A 22,885-nucleotide genomic window follows, 5' to 3' on the forward strand; every position below is an offset into this window, starting at 1 on the left:
CGGAGCAGAGGATATTATGAGCGGTGAGTGGAATGAATGAAAGAGCGGAGTGGAGGATATTATGAGCGGTGAGTGGAATGAATGAAAGAGCGGAGTGGAGGATATTATGAGCGGTGAGTGGAATGAATGAAAGAGCAGAGTGGAGGATATTATGAGCGGTGAGTGGAATGAATGAAAGAGCAGAGCGGAGGATATTATGAGCGGTGAGCGGAATGAATGAAAGAGCGGAGCGGAGGATATTATGAGCGGTGAGTGGAATGAAAGAGCGGAGCGGAGGATATTATGAGCGGTGAGTGGAATGAAAGAAAGAGCGGAGTGGAGGATATTATGAGCGGTGAGTGGAATGAATGAAAGAACGGAGTGGAGGATATTATGAGCGGTGAGTGGAATGAAAGAGCGGAGTGGAGGATATTATGAGCGGTGAGTGGAATGAAAGAGCGGAGCGGAGGATATTATGAGCGGTGAGTGGAATGAAAGAAAGAGCGGAGTGGAGGATATTATGAGCGGTGAGTGGAATGAAAGAAAGAGCGGAGCGGAGGATATTATGAGCGGTGAGTGGAATGAAAGAAAGAGCGGAGCGGAGGATATTATGAGCGGTGAGTGGAATGAATGATAGAGCGGAGTGGAGGATATTATGAGCGGTGAGTGGAATGAAAGAAAGAGCGGAGCGGAGGATATTATGAGCGGTGAGTGGAAAGAAAGAGCGGAGTGGAGGATATTATGAGCGGTGAGTGGAATGAATGAAAGAGCGGAGTGGAGGATATTATGAGCGGTGAGTGGAATGAATGAAAGAGCGGAGCGGAGGATATTATGAGCGGTGAGTGGAATGAAAGAGCGGAGCGGAGGATATTATGAGCGGTGAGTGGAATGAAAGAGCGGAGTGGAGGATATTATGAGCGGTGAGTGGAATGAAAGAGCGGAGCGGAGGATATTTTGAGCGGTGAGTGGAATGAATGAAAGAACGGAGCGGAGGATATTATGAGCGGTGAGTGGAATGAAAGAGCGGAGCGGAGGATATTATGAGCGGTGAGTGGAATGAATGAAAGAGCGGAGCGGAGGATATTATGAGCGGTGAGTGGAATGAATGATAGAGCGGAGTGGAGGATATTATGAGCGGTGAGTGGAATGAAAGAGCGGAGTGGAGGATATTATGAGCGGTGAGTGGAATGAATGAAAGAGCGGAGTGGAGGATATTATGAGCGGTGAGTGGAATGAAAGAGCGGAGCGGAGGATATTATGAGCGGTGAGTGGAATGAAAGAAAGAGCGGAGGATATTATGAGCGGTGAGTGGAATGAAAGAGCGGAGCGAAGGATATTATGAGCGGTGAGTGGAATGAATGAAAGAGCGGAGTGGAGGATATTATGAGCGGTGAGTGGAATGAATGAAAGAGCGGAGCGGAGGATATTATGAGCGGTGAGTGGAATGAAAGAGCGGAGTGGAGGATATTATGAGCGGTGAGTGGAATGAATGAAAGAGCGGAGTGGAGGATATTATGAGCGGTGAGTGGAATGAATGAAAGAGCGGAGCGGAGGATATTATGAGCGGTGAGTGGAATGAAAGAGCGGAGCGGAGGATATTATGAGCGGTGAGTGGAATGAAAGAGCGGAGTGGAGGATATTATGAGCGGTGAGTGGAATGAAAGAGCGGAGCGGAGGATATTTTGAGCGGTGAGTGGAATGAATGAAAGAGCGGAGCGGAGGATATTATGAGCGGTGAGTGGAATGAAAGAACGGAGCGGAGGATATTATGAGCGGTGAGTGGAATGAATGAAAGAGCGGAGTGGAGGATATTATGAGCGGTGAGTGGAATGAATGAAAGAGCGGAGCGGAGGATATTATGAGCGGTGAGTGGAATGAATGAAAGAGCGGAGCGGAGGATATTATGAGCGGTGAGTGGAATGAAAGAGCGGAGTGGAGGATATTATGAGCGGTGAGTGGAATGAAAGAGCGGAGTGGAGGATATTATGAGCGGTGAGTGGAATGAAAGAACGGAGCGGAGGATATTATGAGCGGTGAGTGGAATGAATGAAAGAGCGGAGTGGAGGATATTATGAGCGGTGAGTGGAATGAATGAAAGAGCGGAGCGGAGGATATTATGAGCGGTGAGTGGAATGAAAGAACGGAGCGGAGGATATTATGAGCGGTGAGTGGAATGAATGAAAGAGCGGAGTGGAGGATATTATGAGCGGTGAGTGGAATGAATGAAAGAGCGGAGCGGAGGATATTATGAGCGGTGAGTGGAATGAAAGAGCGGAGCGGAGGATATTATGAGCGGTGAGTGGAATGAAAGAGCGGAGTGGAGGATATTATGAGCGGTGAGTGGAATGAATGAACGAGCGGAGCGGAGGATATTATGAGCGGTGAGTGGAATGAATGATCGAGCGGAGCGGAGGATATTATGAGCGGTGAGTGGAATGAATGAAAGAGCGGAGGATATTATGAGCGGCGAGTGGAATGAATGAAAGAGCAGAGCGGAGGATATTATGAGCGGTGAGTGGAATGAAAGAAAGAGCGGAGCGGAGGATATTATGAGCGGTGAGTGGAATGAATGAAAGAGCGGAGGATATTATGAGCGGCGAGTGGAATGAATGAAAGAGCAGAGCGGAGGATATTATGAGCGGTGAGTGGAATGAAAGAAAGAGCGGAGTGGAGGATATTATGAGCGGTGAGTGGAATGAAAGAAAGAAAGAGCGGAGCGGAGGATATTATGAGCGGTGAGTGGAATGAATGAAAGAGCAGAGTGGAGGATATTATGAGCGGTGAGTGGAATGAAAGAAAGAGCGGAGTGGAGGATATTATGAGCGGTGAGTGGAATGAAAGAGCGGAGCGGAGGATATTATGAGGAATGAAAGAAAGAGCAGAGTGGAGGATATTATGAGCGGTGAGTGGAATGAAAGAGTGGAGTGGAGGATATTATGAGCGGTGAGTGGAATGAAAGAAAGAGCAGAGCGGAGGATATTATGAGCGGTGAGTGGAATGAAAGAGCAGAGCGGAGGATATTATGAGCGGTGAGTGGAGCGGAGGATATTATGAGCGGTGAGTGGAATGAAAGAGTGGAGCGGAGGATATTATGAGCGGTGAGTGGAATGAAAGAGTGGAGCGGAGGATATTATGAGCGGTGAGTGGAATGAAAGAGCAGAGCGGAGGATATTATGAGCGGTGAGTGGAATGAATGAAAGAGCGGAGCGGAGGATATTATGAGCGGTGAGTGGAATGAAAGAGCAGAGCGGAGGATATTATGAGCGGTGAGTGGAATGAAAGAGTGGAGCGGAGGATATTATGAGCGGTGAGTGGAATGAAAGAGTGGAGCGGAGGATATTATGAGGAATGAAAGAAAGAGCAGAGTGGAGGATATTATGAGCGGTGAGTGGAATGAAAGAGCAGAGCGGAGGATATTATGAGGAATGAAAGAAAGAGCAGAGTGGAGGATATTATGAGCGGTGAGTGGAATGAAAGAGTGGAGTGGAGGATATTATGAGCGGTGAGTGGAATGAAAGAGCGGAGTGGACGATATTATGAGCGGTGAGTGGAATGAAAGAGCGGAGTGGAGGATATTATGAGCGGTGAGTGGAATGAAAGAGCGGAGTGGAGGATATTATGAGCGGTGAGTGGAATGAAAGAGCAGAGCGGAGGATATTATGAGCGGTGAGTGGAATGAATGAAAGAGCGGAGTGGAGGATATTATGAGCGGTGATCAGAAGTGATAGGGGTGGGACGTAAGCAATTTTTAAAATGTTTTAGTGTAGGTGCTAGACTTCCGCAATTCAGTTTTCAGAAACTTGCATGGCTCTCTAGAAATATATCCAGAGTGTCTTTCTAGCAACAGAACAAATATAGGAAAAATAAATAAATAAAACATATTTGTTCAACGGGCAAAGTATAATGGCAAAAGTAATCTTATTGTCCCAGGCGTCGGGCGGTGTGGATTCCACACCCCTGTACGCATCTATACAGCCTCTGTATATTAACTATACATATACAGTGCCCTCCATAAGTATTGGGACAGTGAAGTCAAAATTGTTATTTTTTCTGTACACAAAAGTGCAGAATGTCACCTTTTATTTCTGGCTGTTTCAACACATATGTTTTACCAACTAAGAATAACAGCACTTTCAGAGTTCCATCCCCCCATTTAATGTGAGCAGAAGTATTGGGACATTTGGCTCACAGGTGTTTCTAATTGATCAGGTGTTTCCTGTTGCATTGATTGTTCACACATAAAAGAGCTGTGAATGTGTTGTCTCAGTTCTATCCTTTGCTTTTGCCTTTGGAGTCTGCATTTGGTGTCAGTAGGCATAATCCAACATGAAGACCAGGGAGCTGTCTATGAAAGAAAAGCAAGCGATTTGGATGCTAAAAGAAAAGAGGAACTCAATTAGAACCATAGCACAAAAGTCAAAGGTCAAAGCCAAATCAACAGTTTGGAATGTCCTGAAAAAGAAAGAAACCACTGGTGTCTTCAGCAATTGGCAACGACCAGGTCGACCAAGGAAAACAACAGCAGTTGATGACAGAAAAATGACCAGAGCTGTGAAAAACAACCCTAAAATAAGTGTCAGTGAAATCACCAACAACCTCCAGAATGCTGGGGTGAAAGTGTCACAATCTGTTGTTCGTAAGCAGAATTACAAAGGCAGCACTGCAAGATGCAAACCTCTGATCAGCACCAAAAACAGAAAGGCCAGATTAGAATTTGCTAAAAAGTACAGAGATGAGGCAGTAGAGTTTTGGAACAGAGTTTTATGGACAGATGAGACGAAGATTAACCTTTATCAAAGTGATGGGAAGGCAAAAGTGTGGAGAAAAAAAAGAACTGCAGATGATCCAAAGCATACCACCTCATCTGTGAAGCATGGTGGAGGTAGTGTCATGGCATGGGCATGCATGGCTGCCTCTGGAACGGGCTCACTCATCTTTATTGATGATGTAACGAATGATGGCAGCAGCAGAATGACTTCAGAAGTGTACAGAAGCATCTTGGCTACCAATGTACAAGAAAATGCCACCAGACTCATTGGGCGGCTCTTCACAATGCAACAGGACAGTGACCCAAAACACACTGCCAACACAACCAAGGAGTTCATCAGGGGGAAAAGTGGAACGTTTTAGACTGGCCAAGTCAATCTGATTTAAATCTGATTGAACATGCATTTCACTTGCTGAAGAGGAGACTGGAGTCAGAAACTCCCCAAAACAAGCAGCAGCTGAACATGGCTGCAGTAAAGGCAAAGCATCTCAAAGGACAAGGAGTTTGGTGATGTCAATGAGTCGCAGACTCACTGCTGTTATTGCATGCAAGGGATTTGCGACTAAATACTAGCTTTTATACTTCTTATATTTGCTTTTGAGTTGAATTGTCCCAATACTTATGCTCACATAAAATGGGGGGATGGAACTCTAAAAGTGCTGTTATTCTTAGTTGTTAAAACATGTATGTCTTGAAACCACCAGAAATAAAAGGTGACATTCTGCACTTTTGCCTCATATTCATCTTTTAATCGTATTTTCATATTGCTTGAGTGTACAGCAAAAATAGCAATTTTGACTTCACTGTCCCAATACTTATGGAGGGCACTGTATATAGCAGCTATACATTAACTATATATATATATATATATATATATATATATATATATATATATATATATATATATATATATATATATATACACACACTGTACATCAACTATACATCTATCCAGCATCTACCGCCAGCTCTTCAGCATCGTGAGGCAGGCGTGTGTGCGCAGCCTGAGCTGTAAGGTAATACAGCTGACTATATATCTACACAGCATCTATACATTAACTATACATCTACACAGGCTCTATACATTAACTATACATCTACACAGCCTATGTACACTAACTAGACATCTACACAGCATCTGTACATTATGCATCTATACATTACATTAACTATACAGCCTCTATATAATATATATATATATATAATACACACCCACCCCTCGTTATTTCGCCTCTCACTATACTGCGGATTCGGATATATAGCTGCACTATACATAGACAATTTCACTTAGAATTACTGTTCGTTTTATTTTGTACTGCACATCACAAACTAAAATATACAAAACAATTAAAAACAAATAATTAATATCATACTGTTATCATATACACACGCATTGCACAATAACACAAAGCAAATTAAATATCTACTCGCTGAAGCGGTTTTTTTTAAGCAATGCACTAGCAAAAGTCACAGGGCAGTGACGTCAGCTCCCTAGCAACAAGCCTCCTGTGCTGGGAAAGGATTCTTTCAATGTAGCGGTTTGGGCATTTGAGAAAGGAGAGGAAGACTCATTCAATTAATTGGAGACTTAAGTTGATGAGAAGCAATTACTCTCCGCAGTTGTACCCTGATGCCCCCTATGGGTCTCTCGCTATATCGCGCACAGTTTGCATTCAACTTTTTTTTTGGTCGTCTGGGCATGTAACAAAAAAATTCCGAACAGCTGAGGGGTTTCGGGACATTTCTTTCAATACAGCTTATGCTACACAACGCTTTACTGTCAAGATGTTGAATGAAGAAATGAAAGGTTTGACTCTGGATAACACGAGCTGGAGAGGGGAGGGGCGGATGGTGCTCAGTTTTATTAGTGTTTGCGTATATTTGGTATGTTTCAAACATATTCTACCATAGCACTTCTCTTACACTGTATTGTACACTCGCACCGCCCAGTGCTTTGTCGTACTGTACCCTACTCCATACACGGCAGCGGCGCCACATAGAGTTGCTACGTATAACAATTTGGTAGTGGATTTTAATACAACAACTTTTGTTTACGTAATATGCATTATACAAATCAAAAGATTCAATTTTGCATGCAAGTGACATTTATAGTGTTCACACATTGTCAAACAGTTTCTTAACAGAGGGAAAAAAATCATACAGTGCGTGAATGCCACCTGACGAACCTTCGAAGTGCAGATAGAGTCATGATTACTGTGGAACACATATAGGACCCCATATATGCTCTATCAAAAAATGTCTTTGACCGTGACTTTTGACCTCTCCTTAACCCCTTCTCTGCTGAGGCCCTGGTGACACCCTGTGCTACAGGCATTTTGTGATTTTGGGACTTGCTTGTTTTACATCAAAATTACTATATGACCCTTTTTAGATACCCCTGGCAAACTATGTATTGTTTGTTTTGCCAGACTCTGAAATTTCCATTGGTGCCAAGTTTTTGTGGTTTACTTGGTCATGTGACCACAAAATACAGCTATTATTGTAAACAAAATGCTACTTTTTCATAAAATGTATGTATAATCCATTTAGTCCCTAAAACGTTTGGTGTAAAAATTTAGAAACTTTTAAGCTGCTGGATGTGCCTGTGCCTGTGTGTACATCTTATCGTTGGTTTTCCGGGTTTACTTGCTGTAGACAGACATGAGGCAACCTTGGCTTTTCCACTTCGAAATATGCAGCCCACGGTCCAATATGCAACCCAATTTCATGTGCCCAGTACACCACTAAAGAAAGAGATACCCTGGCATAAGTATACATTTTTTGAAACTGCACAAAATAAGGATTTTAGAAATGGGTAACATGACCTTGCATGTGTAATCCTTCTGCAGTTTGAGGTAATGCCACAAGCAAATGTCACTTGTTTTTCCTTATATTTGGACCTGTGAATCTGACTGGTTTTGTTCCACTGTTAAAATGACAATGGTTTTGAAATGCCCTGAGTGTCCCAAATTCAAAAATGCCAAATATGTGCACCTTTATTTAGTTTTTCAGGCGTTTACAGACATTAGACTGAGACAGGCCACTTTGACCTTTCCCCTTTGAAAAACGCAGCCCATGGTTCATTCTAATTTCAAGTGGCATAATCCTTCTGGAGCCCAAGATAATGTTGCTGCATGACATAAAAACAAGTGACTGGGGTTTATTTAGTCTTTCCAGTACTCATGTACTGTGTGGTATTTTTCAAAACAGAAGCCTGGCTGAGAGGGACAGCGGGGACAGTAGTGCCGTGTATCCCTCCGCATGCCCTTGTGGAAACACACAAGGCACCTTTTTTGTGGCTTGGCTTTTTTCTCGGACTGTATCCATATAAAGTGTTGTTCACTAAGTCTTGCTACAGTTTCCACTCTTTCAGCTTCTGGCATTTGTTGTGCACCAGACAGGAGGCTTGAGATCATGGAGGTCTGAAAGTCCAGAAAAGTGAGCCGATTCTCTGGAGTCGTACTGTACACTACATGGCTTTTGTACAAAGAAATCTGGACCATGTACATGCCAAGTTTTCTGTACCATGCCATGTTCTTCCTAGCAGCATTGTACTGCTCCAGCATCTGGTCCGACTTCAGCATCTGGTCCGACTTATCCACGCCTCCCATGTTTCTTTTGTAGTCCACGACACACTTCGGCTTGTGGGTGTGCGTGCCCGTACCTCACACAGGAACTGATATTGTTGCCTCTTGAATGGTGGTGAGGATTTACACATCTTTTTTGTCAACGTATTTAACTCTCAGCAGTTCCTCACAGCACAGGGCGCTGGTTTTGCCACGCCTCTGTTTCTACCTATTGATGAGGAAATCCCTTCCTGTCTGGTCTTATTGTGCCACAAGCCGTTATTTGAGATGTGTACAAGCCCTAAACAGAGGGATTCCTGTGTAGAAATGATCTATGTACAAATGGGAGCCCAGGTTTAGACGGGAAAAACCATATCCCACACAATTCTCTCAGTGGTCTGGGACCATGGGGGGCAGCCAGGCATCTCAATCTGAGAGTCCCTCCCTGTGTACACTCTGAACACATGAGGGTACCCAGTGGCGCTCTCACACAGTTTGTATAGTTTAATCCCATAAAGGGCACGTTTGGTTCAGGCTCTACTGTACCCTGTTCTGGTAGGGGCTCAGGCTCAATGCCCATCGGCTGCTCTTCCTCAACACTCAGAACTCAAAAAGAAGAAAAAGGAAAGAAATCAAAATGTAGAACAGGAAAAAAATTCTGATCTGAAATATACAATGAGATCATAAAATCTGTCAATTATAAAAGCTTTTTGACGAGTCACAGTAGAATTATATATTTAAAAAAAAAAAAGTATATCCTATACAATTATATGTGTTGTGAGGGGAGAGGAGATAATTAAATAATAATAAAAAAAAACACAAGAAATGTCAAAGCCAAGTCGTTTTCACAATTGCAATACAATATATTTTTTACATACTATTAAGGTTGGTTTGTTTTATTTATTTATTTATTTATTTATTTATTTATTTATTAAATGGAGCAAAAGAAAAATAAATTCAAACCAAGAATTCCAATCAAATAGTTTTTAGGATATGGGGAAAGGAGAAAAAAAAAAAAAACAGATTTATAGTATAAATCGAAAAACCACCTTCCCCAAGAAAACAAATCATTGTCAATTCGTAGAGAGAAATTGGGAGAGGTGAAAAATATATATATAACCTAAAAAATAAATGTAATAAATTACAATCAATATCATTATTTAAAAAAAAGAGAAAAAAAGAAAAATCAAATGAACAGGAAAAAAAATCAGATAAAATACGCAATGATGAATAATGGCTTTTGGGGCAAATGTCATGTACAGTGCTTTGAGATTTGTATGAAAGGCCCTATATAAATTCAATTTGATTTGATAATAATTAATTCAGTATAAATCTACTCCCCTCAGAGTTTTTCTGTCTGTGTTTGTTTCTGTAATTTATTTTCAGTATCTCCCCCTCTATCCTCTCTGATTCGGTATGTTCCCTCTCTCTGGTGTGCCTGGGCTGGGAGGGTGCGTCTATGTGTGTGTCTCTCTCCTCTCTGATTTGGTATGTTCTTTCTCTCTGTTCCCTCCTCAAGTGTGCCTGGGCAGGGAGGGTGTGTCTCTGTCTCTGTCTCTCTGATTCGGTATGTTCCCTCTCTCTGTTCCCTCCTCAAGTGTGCCTGGGCAGGGAGGGTGTGTCTCTGTCTCTGTCTCTCTGATTCGGTATGTTCCCTCTCTCTGTTCCCTCCTCAAGTGTGCCTGGGCAGGGAGGGTGTGTCTCTGTCTCTGTCTCTCTCGCTCCTCTCTGATTTGGTATGTTCCCTCTCTCTGTTCCCTCCTCAAGTGTGCCTGGGCAGGGAGGGTGTGTCTCTGTCTCTCCTCTCTGATTCGGTATGTTCCATCTCTCAGGTATGTCCGGGCAGGGAGGGGCCGATCTTCTTCGGGGACGAGCAGCACGGCTTCGTGTTCAGCCACACCTTCTTCATCAAGGACAGCCGAGCCCGTGGGTTCCAGCGCTGGTACAGCCTGGTTCTGGTCACCATGGACAGGATTTACCTCATCAACTCCTGGCCATTCCTTCTAGAGCGAGTCAGAACCATCATAGAGGGGCTGCAGAGGAAAGCCCTGCGGGTGAGAGGAGAGAGAAATTCAAAACATAACATAAGAACATTTATTTAATAGTAAGTGCAGAGTAGAGACCTTTCAGTACATCTCTTCTGTTCAAACTGGGATAATATTCCTGTTATTAAGAGTATCAGAATCCGGGGTGTATGAGGCTGTCTGTCTGTTACACTTACATGTTTGCACATGTCTAGAGAACTGCTTGTCTGATTGTGATGAAACGTGCTGAGGTCCATCTCCATCACAAGTTATTGAGCGTATCAGAATCGGGGGCGGGGGTGGAGGCTGTCTGTCTGATTCAGAGGGGAGAGTATAGCGTGAGCAGTGCGTGGGTATGTAATGTTATTAAGCTGTGTCTCTCCTCTGTGTGTGTAATGTTATTAAGCTGTGTGTCTCTCCTCTGTGTGTGTAATGTTATTAAGCTGTGTGTCTCTCCTCTGTGTGTGTAATGTTATTAAGCTGTGTCTCTCTCCTCTGTGTGTGTAATGTTATTAAGCTGTCTCTCCTTTCCTCTCCCAGGTGTTTGACAGTGAGCAGTGTGTGTGTCCTCAGCGCTCTCTCAGGATCAACACTGTCTTCACTCCGGGGGTCTTTCCTCACCAGCGCAGCGGAAACGCGGCTCGCTCCCTGCCATCCCTGACCCACGAGAGCGGCCTGTGGGGGGCACTTCACTCCTCCTTCTCCTGGTAACACACCCCCTCCATCATCACACCCCCTCCATCATCACCATCGCACCCCCTCCATCATCACACTCCACTCCATCATCACCATTGCACTCCCTCCATCATCACACCCCCTCCATCACACTCCCTCTGTCATCACCATCATCACACCCTGTCCATCATCACACCCACCATTACACTCCCTCCATCATCACACCCCCTCCATCACACTCCCTCCATCATCACACCCCCTCCATCATCACACTCCCTCCGTCATCACCATCATCACACCCTGTCCATCATAACCACCATCACACCCTCCATCATCACACTCCCTCTGTCATCACCATCATCACACCCTGTCCATCATCACACCCACCATCACACTCCTTCCATCATCACACTCCCTCCATCATCACCATCGCACCCCCTCCATCCACACTCCACTCCATCATCACCATCATCACACTCATTCCATCATCACACTCCCTCCATCATCACCATCGCACTCCCTCCATCATCACACTCCCTCCATCATCACCATCGCACTCCCTCCATCATCACACCCCCTCCATCATCACACTCCCTCTGTTATCACCATCATCACATCCTGTCCATCATCACACCCACCATCACACTCCCTCCACCATCACACTCCCTCCATCATCACACTCCACGCCATCATCACCATCATCACACTCATTCAATCATCACACTACCTCTGTCATCACCATCATCACACCCTGTCCATCATCACACCCACCATCACACTCCCTCCATCACACTCCCTCCATCATCACACTCCACTCCATCATCACCATCATCACACTCCTTCCATCATCACACTCCCTCCATCATCACCATCGCACCCCCTCCATCATCACACCCCCTCCATCACACTCCCTCTGTCATCACCATCATCACACCCTGTCCATCATAACCACCATCACACCCTCCATCATCACACTCCCTCTGTCATCACCATCATCACACCCTGTCCATCATCACACCCACCATCACACTCCCTCCATCATCACACTCCACTCCATCATCACACTCCTTCCATCATCACACTCCCTCCATCATCACCATCGCACCCCCTCCATCCACACTCCACTCCATCATCACCATCATCACACTCATTCCATCATCACACTCCCTCCATCATCACCATCGCACTCCCTCCATCATCACACTCCCTCCGTCATCACACTCCCTCCATCATCACCATCGCACTCCCTCCATCATCACACCCCCTCCATCATCACACTCCCTCTGTTATCACCATCATCACATCCTGTCCATCATCACACCCACCATCACACTCCCTCCACCATCACACTCCCTCCATCATCACACTCCACGCCATCATCACCATCATCACACTCATTCAATCATCACACTACCTCTGTCATCACCATCATCACACCCTGTCTATCATCACACCCACCATCACACTCCCTCCATCACACTCCCTCCATCATCACACTCCACTCCATCATCACCATCATCACACTCCTTCCATCATCACACTCCCTCCATCATCACCATCGCACCCCCTCCATCATCACACCCCCTCCATCACACTCCCTCTGTCATCACCATCATCACACCCTGTCCATCATAACCACCATCACACCCTCCATCATCACACTCCCTCTGTCATCACCATCATCACACCCTGTCCATCATCACACCCACCATCACACTCCCTCCATCATCACACTCCACTCCATCATCACACTCCTTCCATCATCACACTCCCTCCATCATCACCATCGCACCCCCTCCATCCACACTCCACTCCATCATCACCATCATCACACTCATTCCATCATCACACTCCCTCCATCATCACCATCGCACTCCCTCCATCATCACACTCCCTCCGTCATCACACTCCCTCCATCATCACCATCGCACTCCCTCCATCATCACACCCCCTCCATCATCACACTCCCTCTGTTATCACCATCATCACATCCTGTCCATCATCACCATCATCACACTCATTCAATCATCACACTACCTCTGTCATCACCATCATCACACCCTGTCCATCATCACACCCACCATCACACTCCCTCCATCATCACACTCCACTCCATCATCACCATATCACACTCCTTCCATCATCACACTCCCTCCATCATCACCATCGCACCCCCTCCATCATCACACTCCACTCCATCATCACCATCACACTCCTTCCATCATCACACTCCCTCCATCATCACCATCGCACTCCCTCCATCGTCGCACTCTCTCCGTCATCGCACTCCCTCCATCATCACACTCCCTCCATCATCACCATCATCACACTCCTTCCATCATCACACTCCCTCTGTCATCACCATCATCACACCCTGTCCATCATCACACTCCCTCTGTCATCACCATCATCACACCCTGTCCATCATCATCACACCCATCATCACACCCCGTCCATCATCACACCCCGTCCATCATTACACTCCCTCCGTCATCACACTCCCTCTGTCATCACCATCATCACACCCCGTCTATCATCACCATTATCACACCCATCATCACACCCCCTCCATTACACTCCCTCCATCATCACACTCCACTCCATCATCACACTTCTTCCATCATCACATTCCCTCCATCATCACACCCTGTCCATCATCACCATCATCACACCCCCTCCATTACACTTCCTCCATCATCACACTCCACGCCATCATCACACTCCCTCCATTACACTCTATCACACTCCCTCCATCATCACACTCCACTCCATCATCACCATCATCACACCCTGTCCATCATCACACTCCCTCTGTCATCACCATCATCACACCCCGTCTATCATCACCATTATCACACCCACCATCATCACACTCCCTCCATTACACTCCCTCCATCATCGCACTCCCTCCATCATCACCATCATCTCCCTCCCTCCATCATCACACTCCCTCCATCATCACCATCATCACACCCACCATCATCACACTCCCTCCATTACACTCCCTCCATCATCATCACCATCATCTCTGTCCATTATCACACTTCCTCCATCATCACACTAACCCTCAGTCACAGCACAGCATAGTGAAAGCATTGTAAAGAACAGCGAGGTATGGTATCTTAAAAATCAAACCATGATAAACTAACTCTTATAAAAGTGTCCCATAGTAAAAGCACAGCAAAATGTAATAAAGCACAGTGAAAACATGGTAAAGCATGCTTATTGCTCCCTCCCTCTCTCCCTCTCCCTCTCATGTACTAGCACCTAGTAAAGCACTCATCTCCTCTGGTTATATCTCTCCAGGCTGCTGAAGGCTTGTGGGTCTCGTCTTACTGAGAAGCTGCTGGAGGGAGCGCCGACTGAGGATACCCTGGTGATGATGGAGAGGAGAGCGGGTGAGAGACTGTGTGTCACGGTGTGTGTCAGTGTGTCTCTCTTTCTGTCTGTGTTTGTGTGTCTGTCTTCCTTTGTATTGCTATGTGTGTGTCTGTCTTTCTGTATGTGTGTGTTTCAGTGTGTCTGTCTGTCTCACTTTCTTCATCTCTTTTTTTTTTCTTTTTTTTTTTTTTAAAGAGCAAGAGGAGGAGCTGATTGGCTGGGGGGGAGCAGAGGGGGATGTGTCCTCCCAGCCTGGGGAGAGCCAATCGGAGAGCCTTCTAGAGGCAGACCCCACCCCCCTGTCAGAGTGGAGTGAGAGAGTGAGGAGGGAGGAAAGAGGAGGAGGAAGGTTCACTTCACTGAGACACATGAGACAGGTACCTCTTCTCTTTTCTCCTCCTCTTTTAATTGCCTCTATCTTGTCTCACTCCTCTTTCCTTTCTCCCCTCTCTATGTCTTGTCTGTCCTCTCTCTCCTCTCACTCCTTTCTCCCGTATCTTCTCTTTTCTCACTCTTCCTTCCCTCTTTCCTCTCCTCTCACTCTCTTCTCTCTCTATCTCTGTATTCGGTGACAGGTCCTTGGTGCCTCTGAGTTCCGCTCGCTTGCCTGGCACGTGCTGATGGGAAACCAGGTGATCTGGAGGGGGGCGGACCATCATCTCATCCAATCAGCATTCAATGTGCTCAAGGTCAGCTGTGCAAACAATACTGAATATTAATGAGGGGGTGAGACAGGGATACATATTTAATATTAATGAAAGGATAAAGGATACTAATTAATATTAATGACTGGGTGCAGGAATACTAAAAGTCTCCATTTTAAAAGAATATTATTAAACCCTGTGTTTGATATTGTCTGCTGCTCTGTTTGTGAACAGGTTGTTTTGTAACACTGTTTTCTGTACTGTATATTTTTACACTGCTGGGAATGTTTGTAAACTATTTATTAATGTTCTACAATGTCATTTACATGTTTCTGGATCAGAACCACCACTGCACTTCCTTCTATCTGAAACCTGCAATCCTATAGTTATTCTAATAGAGTGGTACCCCTGATCGATCCTGTAGTTGTTGTAATAGAGTGGTACCCCTGATCGATCCTGTAGTTGTTGTAATAGAGGGGTACCCCTGATTGATCCTGTAGTTGTTGTAATAGAGGGGTACCCCTGATTGATCCTGTAGTTGTTGTAATAGAGGGGTACCCCTGATTGATCCTGTAGTTGTTGTAATAGAGGGGTACCCCTGATTGATCCTGTAGTTGTTGTAATAGAGGGGTACCCCTGATTGATCCTGTAGTTGTTGTAATAGAGGGGTACCCCTGATTGATCCTGTAGTTGTTGTAATAGAGGGGTACCCCTGATTGATCCTGTAGTTGTTGTAATAGAGGGGTACCCCTGATTGATCCTGTAGTTGTTGTAATAGACTGGTACCCCTGATCGATCCTGTAGTTGTTGTAATAGACTGGTACCCCTGATCGATCCTGTAGTTGTTGTAATAGACTGGTACCCCTGATCGATCCTGTAGTTGTTGTAATAGACTGGTACCCCTGATTGATCCTGTAGTTGTTGTAATAGACTGGTACCCCTGATTGATCCTGTAGTTGTTGTAATAGACTGGTACCCCTGATCGATCCTGTAGTTGTTGTAATAGACTGGTACCCCTGATTGATCCTGTAGTTGTTGTAATAGAGTGGTACCCCTGATCGATCCTGTAGTTGTTGTAATAGAGTAGTACCCCTGATCGATCCTGTAGTTGTTGTAATAGAGTGGTACCCCTGATTGATCCTGTAGTTGTTGTAGTAGAGTGGTACCCCTGATCGATCCTGTAGTTGTTGTAATAGAGTGGTACCCCTGATTGATCCTGTAGTTGTTGTAATAGAGTGGTACCCCTGATTGATCCTGTAGTTGTTGTAATAGAGGGGTACCCACTGATGTAGTCCTGCACAACCTGATTTCTGCGATACGATTAATCGGTTGGAGCAGCCCCTGCCTGACTGAGTGGTCCTCCTCTATCCCATCAGACCCTGCTCCCTGTTGGCTGTGTGCGCTCCATCCCGTACAGCCTGCAGTACGAGGAAGCGTATCGATGCAACTTCCTGGGGCTGCGCAGTGATGCCATCATCCCCGCCCACATCACCAGCTCAGGTAAGAGAGCAAGCACTGAGACAAGCGTCAACACGGGGCTTATGTGTGGAGGGAGGGGGGAGAGGGAGAGGAAAGGGAGTGATAGGGGAGGAGAAGTAAGAAGGGATAGGGGGGAGGGAGGAGGAAAAATGAGTGAAAGAGGAAGGGGAGGGGAGCGCGGGAAGAGGTGGTGGAGAGAAGGGGTTAGCAGAGATGCCAACTGCTACGATTTGGCCGTAGCAGCTACTATTTTGGAGGTTCTGCTACAGCAAAGGGTTATAATACTACGATTTTTATTAAATAAGTAAGTGATGGATACTGCCTGAACGTTTATGAAATATTATTTCAATACCACGTGTCTGTTTTCCTGTTTAATTTTTTTTTAAATAATACTGTATTTCACTGACAGTTGATTGTGGCATTTTAACTGACATGCTAAAAACTCTGAGCCGGGTTGCTTAGTAATCAGTTTGGGAGTCCTTCAGAAACCACTGCTCAGATGTCGCCTTGCTATCATAATCAATCACATGTTTACTTGGTTGCTTGTCAGTAAGGCTGTGATTAAGTCACGGTGGACACAGATTCTGTGATTAGTAGAAAACATTGAACTTTACCAACACAACTTGAAATTCCACCTTAACCAAAACAAAAAAAAACAATAAAACGCTTTCACGGTTTAGCTAATGATGTTGAACTAGCTCGGTTGCTTTATTATTATTATTATTATTTATTATTATTTATTTCTTAGCAGACGCCCTTATCCAGGGCGACTTACAATTGTTACAAGATATCACATTATACATTATTTCACATATCACATTAATTTTACATACAATTACCCATTGATACAGTTGGGTTTTTACTGGAGCAATCTAGGTAAAGTACCTTGCTCAAGGGTACAACAGCAGTGTCCCCCACTGGGGATTGAACCCACAACCCTCCGGTCAAGAGTCCAGAGCCCTAACCACTACTCCACACTGCTACTTTACTTTGCAATGTAGCCGTTCACGCTTTCGATTTTTTTCGGCGCTGTCAGTTGATTTAAACATACATGCAGGTGCAGCTCTACTGCCCGATTTGTCGACCTGCAGCTGCATTTCTCAATGTCTGTCGGGTCTTTAACCCAAATAAAGCGAAGTATCTCGGCATAGCTGAGAGCAGTGTTTATGAAGCCATTCTACTGTTTGAAGACAGCGGTGTCGCACAGCATGAATACCGTGCTTACTACAAAATTGTCAGTGAAATGAAATGCGACGTGTTAACGAGATTCCCAGCTCTTGCTATAATCATTTTCTGCATAAAAGAAATGTACTTGGGGATGACCGGCGCTCCAGAAAGGCATCAAACACGTACAGCATGCTGAATCAGAATAATATGTAGACAAACAACCCAAAACGTGAAATAACTGCAAACTGAACCACAGCAGAAGCAACAGATGCACACAAAGAGTCTTTCAACTTCAAATGTTATTTTTTGAAGGTATGTAAAACCTACTTTTTGTTTACTGTCCTGTAGAAACCCGACCAAATATCGTGTAAAACGAACATTTCTGTTTATAGTTCTATACGCTGTGAAGCTTACCGATTTTACAGGATTAAAACTTGAACCTGATGTTGTGAAAACCATAATAAATAAATATTTAGATTAATTTTCTTCTTATATAGACAGACCAATTGTATGTTTATGTAGGTACTGTATATTGTATTTAATTTACCGTGACTGCTCAGCGATTCTTAGTACACATTTCCATGACAAAATCCCAGCCTTACTTATCAGTTATTGAAACAGGAATCACAAATCAAACTAAAACTGTCACTCTCCTCAATCAAAACGATTGAGGTTAATTTACCACAGAATGGTCATTCATTAAAAGAATCTCTGTGAATACTGCCAGACAGACTTCTCTGTGAAACAAATGGGTTTTGAGGTTTAACTCGCTTTAAATAATGAATTAATTATTGGATACTACACAGCATTTTGTGTGTTGATAGCTGCATAGTAGAAAAAATGTAAATACAAAACTTATGTTAAGTCTTTCTTGAGATGTTGTTGTTATTTTTATAGTTATTTTTTATAAAGTTTTGAGGTTGAATATTTCAGTCCAGGTTTGATAGCACTTACTCTTCATTTCTAATATTTAAATCCAGAATAAACAGAATTCCAAATTATAGATTGAACAGCGAAAATGAGGGCATTGGCTTCCCAGACCTGAAGAAAATAAATAAAAAGAAAATAGAAATCCACTACTATAAGCGACGATATTTCTGCTACTATTTTCTACTTTCATAAGTTGTCATCTCTGCGCTAGAAGGATATACTGGCTCATGTAGTTTGTACTGGTTGACGTTGTTTGTACTGTTTTTTCAGAGTTCTCAGTACTGGTTGATGTAAGGCCAGCGTCTCGCACCAGTTTCTACCCTGCACTGCTCTGCGATGAGGAGCTGCTCTCAAAATACCAGTTTGTGACGACGACTGGGAGCCCAGCGGCCACTGATAAAGGTGAGGCACTTAAACACATGGCAACACTGAGAGTGTGACAGGCAGACAGACAATGTACAGACGGACACCCCCTTATACCCTCAGAATCTTCTGCTAAATAATGTTAATACCAAGTTTCAAGACAAGGGGTTCTCCAGATATATATGTGAAAATGTAAGTGTGACAGACAGACAGACAGACAGCCTTCACACACCCTCGGATTCTGATACTCTCAATAATGGACAGACAGACAGCAGAAGTCTATAGTGATGTACCGTGTTTGCTCGAGTATAAGTTGAGACATTTAACCCCAAAATACAATCATGAAGTTAGGGGGGTCAACTAATACATGAGTGAAAAATGGCATTTATTACACAGCCCCCACCAGACTACAGAAAAGACTGCAACCTGGAGCTAACCCTCCAAAAACAAACAAACAAAAAAACACATAGTTAATTCAAATTAATAGACACAATAATAATCATAATATAATTAATGCAACAAAAATAATTACAAAGCAACCCTCTAAGAGTATAGTTTAGACACAATTGCTATATTCTAAACTCCAATACTACAGAATAATGTCCAATAAACTGTAGTCAACCATCACTATAGCAATTTTTATACCCAGGGCAGATCACACAGCGGTGAACACAAAATAGTAAATCAATTTCAGTTACATTAACATAGAAAAAAATAATAACAAAATGATTGAGTTCAAAAAAGAAAAAAGAAAACAAATCCAGGGATTAGTCAAAAAACAAACAAAAACAAAAATTAAGTCTCTGAGAAAAACATCCAAGAAAAAAAATACAAAGTCCAGCAGCAAAACGGCAAGAAAAAAGGTAGATCTCACCCAGTCCAATCTGATCTTCAAATCCGCTGGGTTAATTCCTCCTTGGTGGTATTTATTTAAAATGCTGCAACTCTCGTTGTACAATCCCATACGTAGCGGCGACTGTTTACACCATCGCATTTCAAAAGAACCGAAAATAGAACCACTTGAAAGCTGGTGAAACAAAAATATCAAGGAAAACCTGAACGCATTTTATCTTGATACTATGGAACAGCAAAACAGTTAGCAAAGCTGTGTCTGAAGTACAATGTCTAAGCTAGCCCAAAAATAATCCTACCAGGGAAACTGCGGCTAGCAACAATAGACAGGTAACGACACAGACTAACCAAATATAATAAATACCTCAACCAAGTTCGAAAAAAAGAAACGGTCAGTAACGAGAGCCATTCCAAACAAAAGACAGCCCTTCTCCTCACTGTTTTTCTCTCCCTTTTTAAACCTCCCGGCTCCCAGGAAGCAAGACGGTTTTCAGCTACCACAAGCCGGTTGGGTCAAAATGCACAAAAGCATTAAAAAAAACAAAACCAGAATAAGTACGGGAACCACCCAAGGCAGTACAATAAACAATTATTATTATTATTATTATTATTATTATTATTTATTTCTTAGCAGACTCCCTTATCCAGGGCGACTTACAATTGTTACAAGATATCACATTATACATTATACAGATATCACATTATTTTTACATACAATTACCCATTTATACAGTTGGGTTTTTACTGGAGCAATCTAGGTAAAGTACCTTGCTCAAGGGTACAGCAGCAGTGTCCCCCACTGGGGATTGAACCCACAACCCTCCGGTCAAGAGTCCAGAGCCTTAACCACCACTCCACACTGCTGCCCAGTACCCAACATGTTTATTTTATAAAACGGAAACGAGAATGTTATATAATTAAAACACTTATTTATGTATTTATTTTTAGTGTCCTAGAACAAGGTAGAGGGAATAAAAAAAAACTAATGAGCTAGCTAGCCTGGCCAGGCATACTGCCTTGCAATTAAGCAAAAGGCAAATGAAGCGTTTCTTGCTTCATATTGGGTGGCAGGTGCCACAAGGATATCTAACACCTGACCTGCACTCTAACAACAGTTTCAATTTCAGGAGTTACTTTTTGATTTCTGTTACACTAAACTTACCATCTCTGTTTCAATCACAAATGAAAACATAAAAAAAAAAAAAATTATACCTGAATCTTGCCCTCTACAATGGGGGGCTCAACTTTTGCACAAGGTCGACTTTTACTCGAGCGAATACGGTATATTGACTGTGTGTGTGTTTTTCAGGAGGGCTAGATTGATGTATATTAGGGGTGTCAGGTTAACCCGAAAACTGAAATCAATAACTGAACCCACAATATCAAATCGAACGATAAAATAATCGATATTTAGAGTTATTTTTGTTTTACCTACAATACAAAATAAGACACCTCTATATTATACTCTTACAATGTTTTAGTATCTCGCAACCCTCTGTTTAGAAAAACATCTAATGGCAACACCGGATGACGGTCAAATGTCAAACTGAAAAAAAATGCATTATAAAAGTGTGCATATATGATTACCCAGGTACACAAAATATAAACTTTCAAATGAAAAAATATATAAGTTAACGTACAGTCAGTTACTTACTGTGTGTTGTCCTTAAGAAATATCCAACTAGATCACAGAATTGTAACAGTCCAAAAAGAAACAAAAACGATGTATATCCAATCTGTCCATTCAAACGTGTGTATTTTAAATGTTGTTTGCAAGGAACACAAGCCTGTCGACTTGCTCTGGATCCAGGGCTGCTCGCTTTTTATTTACAATGTTTCCTGCTGTCAAAGACACGTTCAGAGCGCACAGATGTGCCTGGCACACACAGGTATTTTTTGGCCAGTTGAGCAAGGTGTGGATATTTCAGGCATGATTTTTTCCACCATTCCAGTGGATTGCTATCTGCTGAGAGTGGTGTCTCCTATAGCACGCCATCTCCTGCATCAGTTGTATTTCGCAATTCTTTGTTTCTTCTTGCCCACAGGTGTATGTGTCCTCAAACAGGTCACCCATTGCAGACAGCGCAGTTTTTCTGCTAGCTTCTTTATTTTCAGAACTGCCATGTTCATTTACCAAATCAGTTTTATTTACAAAACACTATATCACTTCTGTTTGAATTTCTTCCTGTACCTGACGCTTTTCTTGTTCAGATAAATGTATCTATCAGTGAAAGCGTGGGTCAAAGAATGACGTTTTGTTCAAAAGCATGAATGTTGATTGTCGTTCTTCTTTGTCGTACCTCAAACTCAGATCACTGTAGATTTTGTTTTTCATCTCCTTTATTACAGGTATTTCAGATCCTGCAAAATTTTAACTTGATTGATCAGGATATGCTGAAGAGGTAAAACAGCTGAAGCTGAGGGGTATTTGTCTGTTGATAATGCAGCGGTTGCCGTTTTGAATGGTTTCAGAGTTTCACGGATATTTTCAACAACCATCCATTCGTTAGTTGTTAACTCCAGATGCGAGAGCTTTTTTTCAAAGATTACAGCGGCCACTGCAGCCTGTTGTTCTGATGCTCGGCAAATCATGTCTAGGTGCTGTTCCAGCGTGTAACACAGTCATTGATTAAATTGTCATTTTTTAATCCGAGCAACTTTTGCTTATCCTCCAGAAGACATTTGTCAGTTGGTGACCTATTGAAATGTGCAGCCGAACTTTTAAGTCGGGTAAGTGTTCTTTCGACTGGTCCAGTATTCAGTCCCTTCCGTACAGCAAGGTTAATTGTGTGAGCCACACACGGGATGTTGATCAAATTGAGATATCTTTCTACTGCGTTGACGTAGTTCAGTGCATTATCAGTAGTGACAGCAATTACTGACTCGCGTATATTAAAATCATCCAGAATTTCTGAAATACACTCTGCAACATTTTCTGCTGTGTGACTTCCTCGAAGCTCTTTGGTTTGCAGAACAAAATCTTGCAGTTCCCAAGAATCAGTAATGCAATGCGCTGTTACAGTAACATAAGCATCGGTGGCTAAGGAGGTCCAGCCA

The 22,885-nt window shown here is 43.4% G+C and overlaps 1 protein-coding gene across 2 annotated transcripts in view; it reads left to right on the forward strand.

The window, feature by feature from the left end:
• The window catches only part of LOC117970380 (folliculin-like), a 48,731-nt gene that overhangs the window by 18,464 nt on the left and 7,382 nt on the right, over positions 1 to 22,885 (forward strand). For both annotated transcript variants that reach the window (XM_059018330.1, XM_059018331.1), the window contains exons 4-10: positions 10,146 to 10,367; positions 10,878 to 11,044; positions 14,319 to 14,410; positions 14,589 to 14,770; positions 14,969 to 15,082; positions 16,414 to 16,537; positions 18,884 to 19,015. In XM_059018330.1, coding sequence (XP_058874313.1) covers positions 10,146 to 10,367; positions 10,878 to 11,044; positions 14,319 to 14,410; positions 14,589 to 14,770; positions 14,969 to 15,082; positions 16,414 to 16,537; positions 18,884 to 19,015 — 1,033 coding nt within the window. The remainder of the gene's footprint in view (positions 1 to 10,145; positions 10,368 to 10,877; positions 11,045 to 14,318; positions 14,411 to 14,588; positions 14,771 to 14,968; positions 15,083 to 16,413; positions 16,538 to 18,883; positions 19,016 to 22,885) is intronic.

The sequence above is a fragment of the Acipenser ruthenus genome, chromosome 59, assembly GCF_902713425.1.
Source record: "Acipenser ruthenus chromosome 59, fAciRut3.2 maternal haplotype, whole genome shotgun sequence".
Lineage (NCBI taxonomy): Eukaryota > Metazoa > Chordata > Actinopteri > Acipenseriformes > Acipenseridae > Acipenser > Acipenser ruthenus.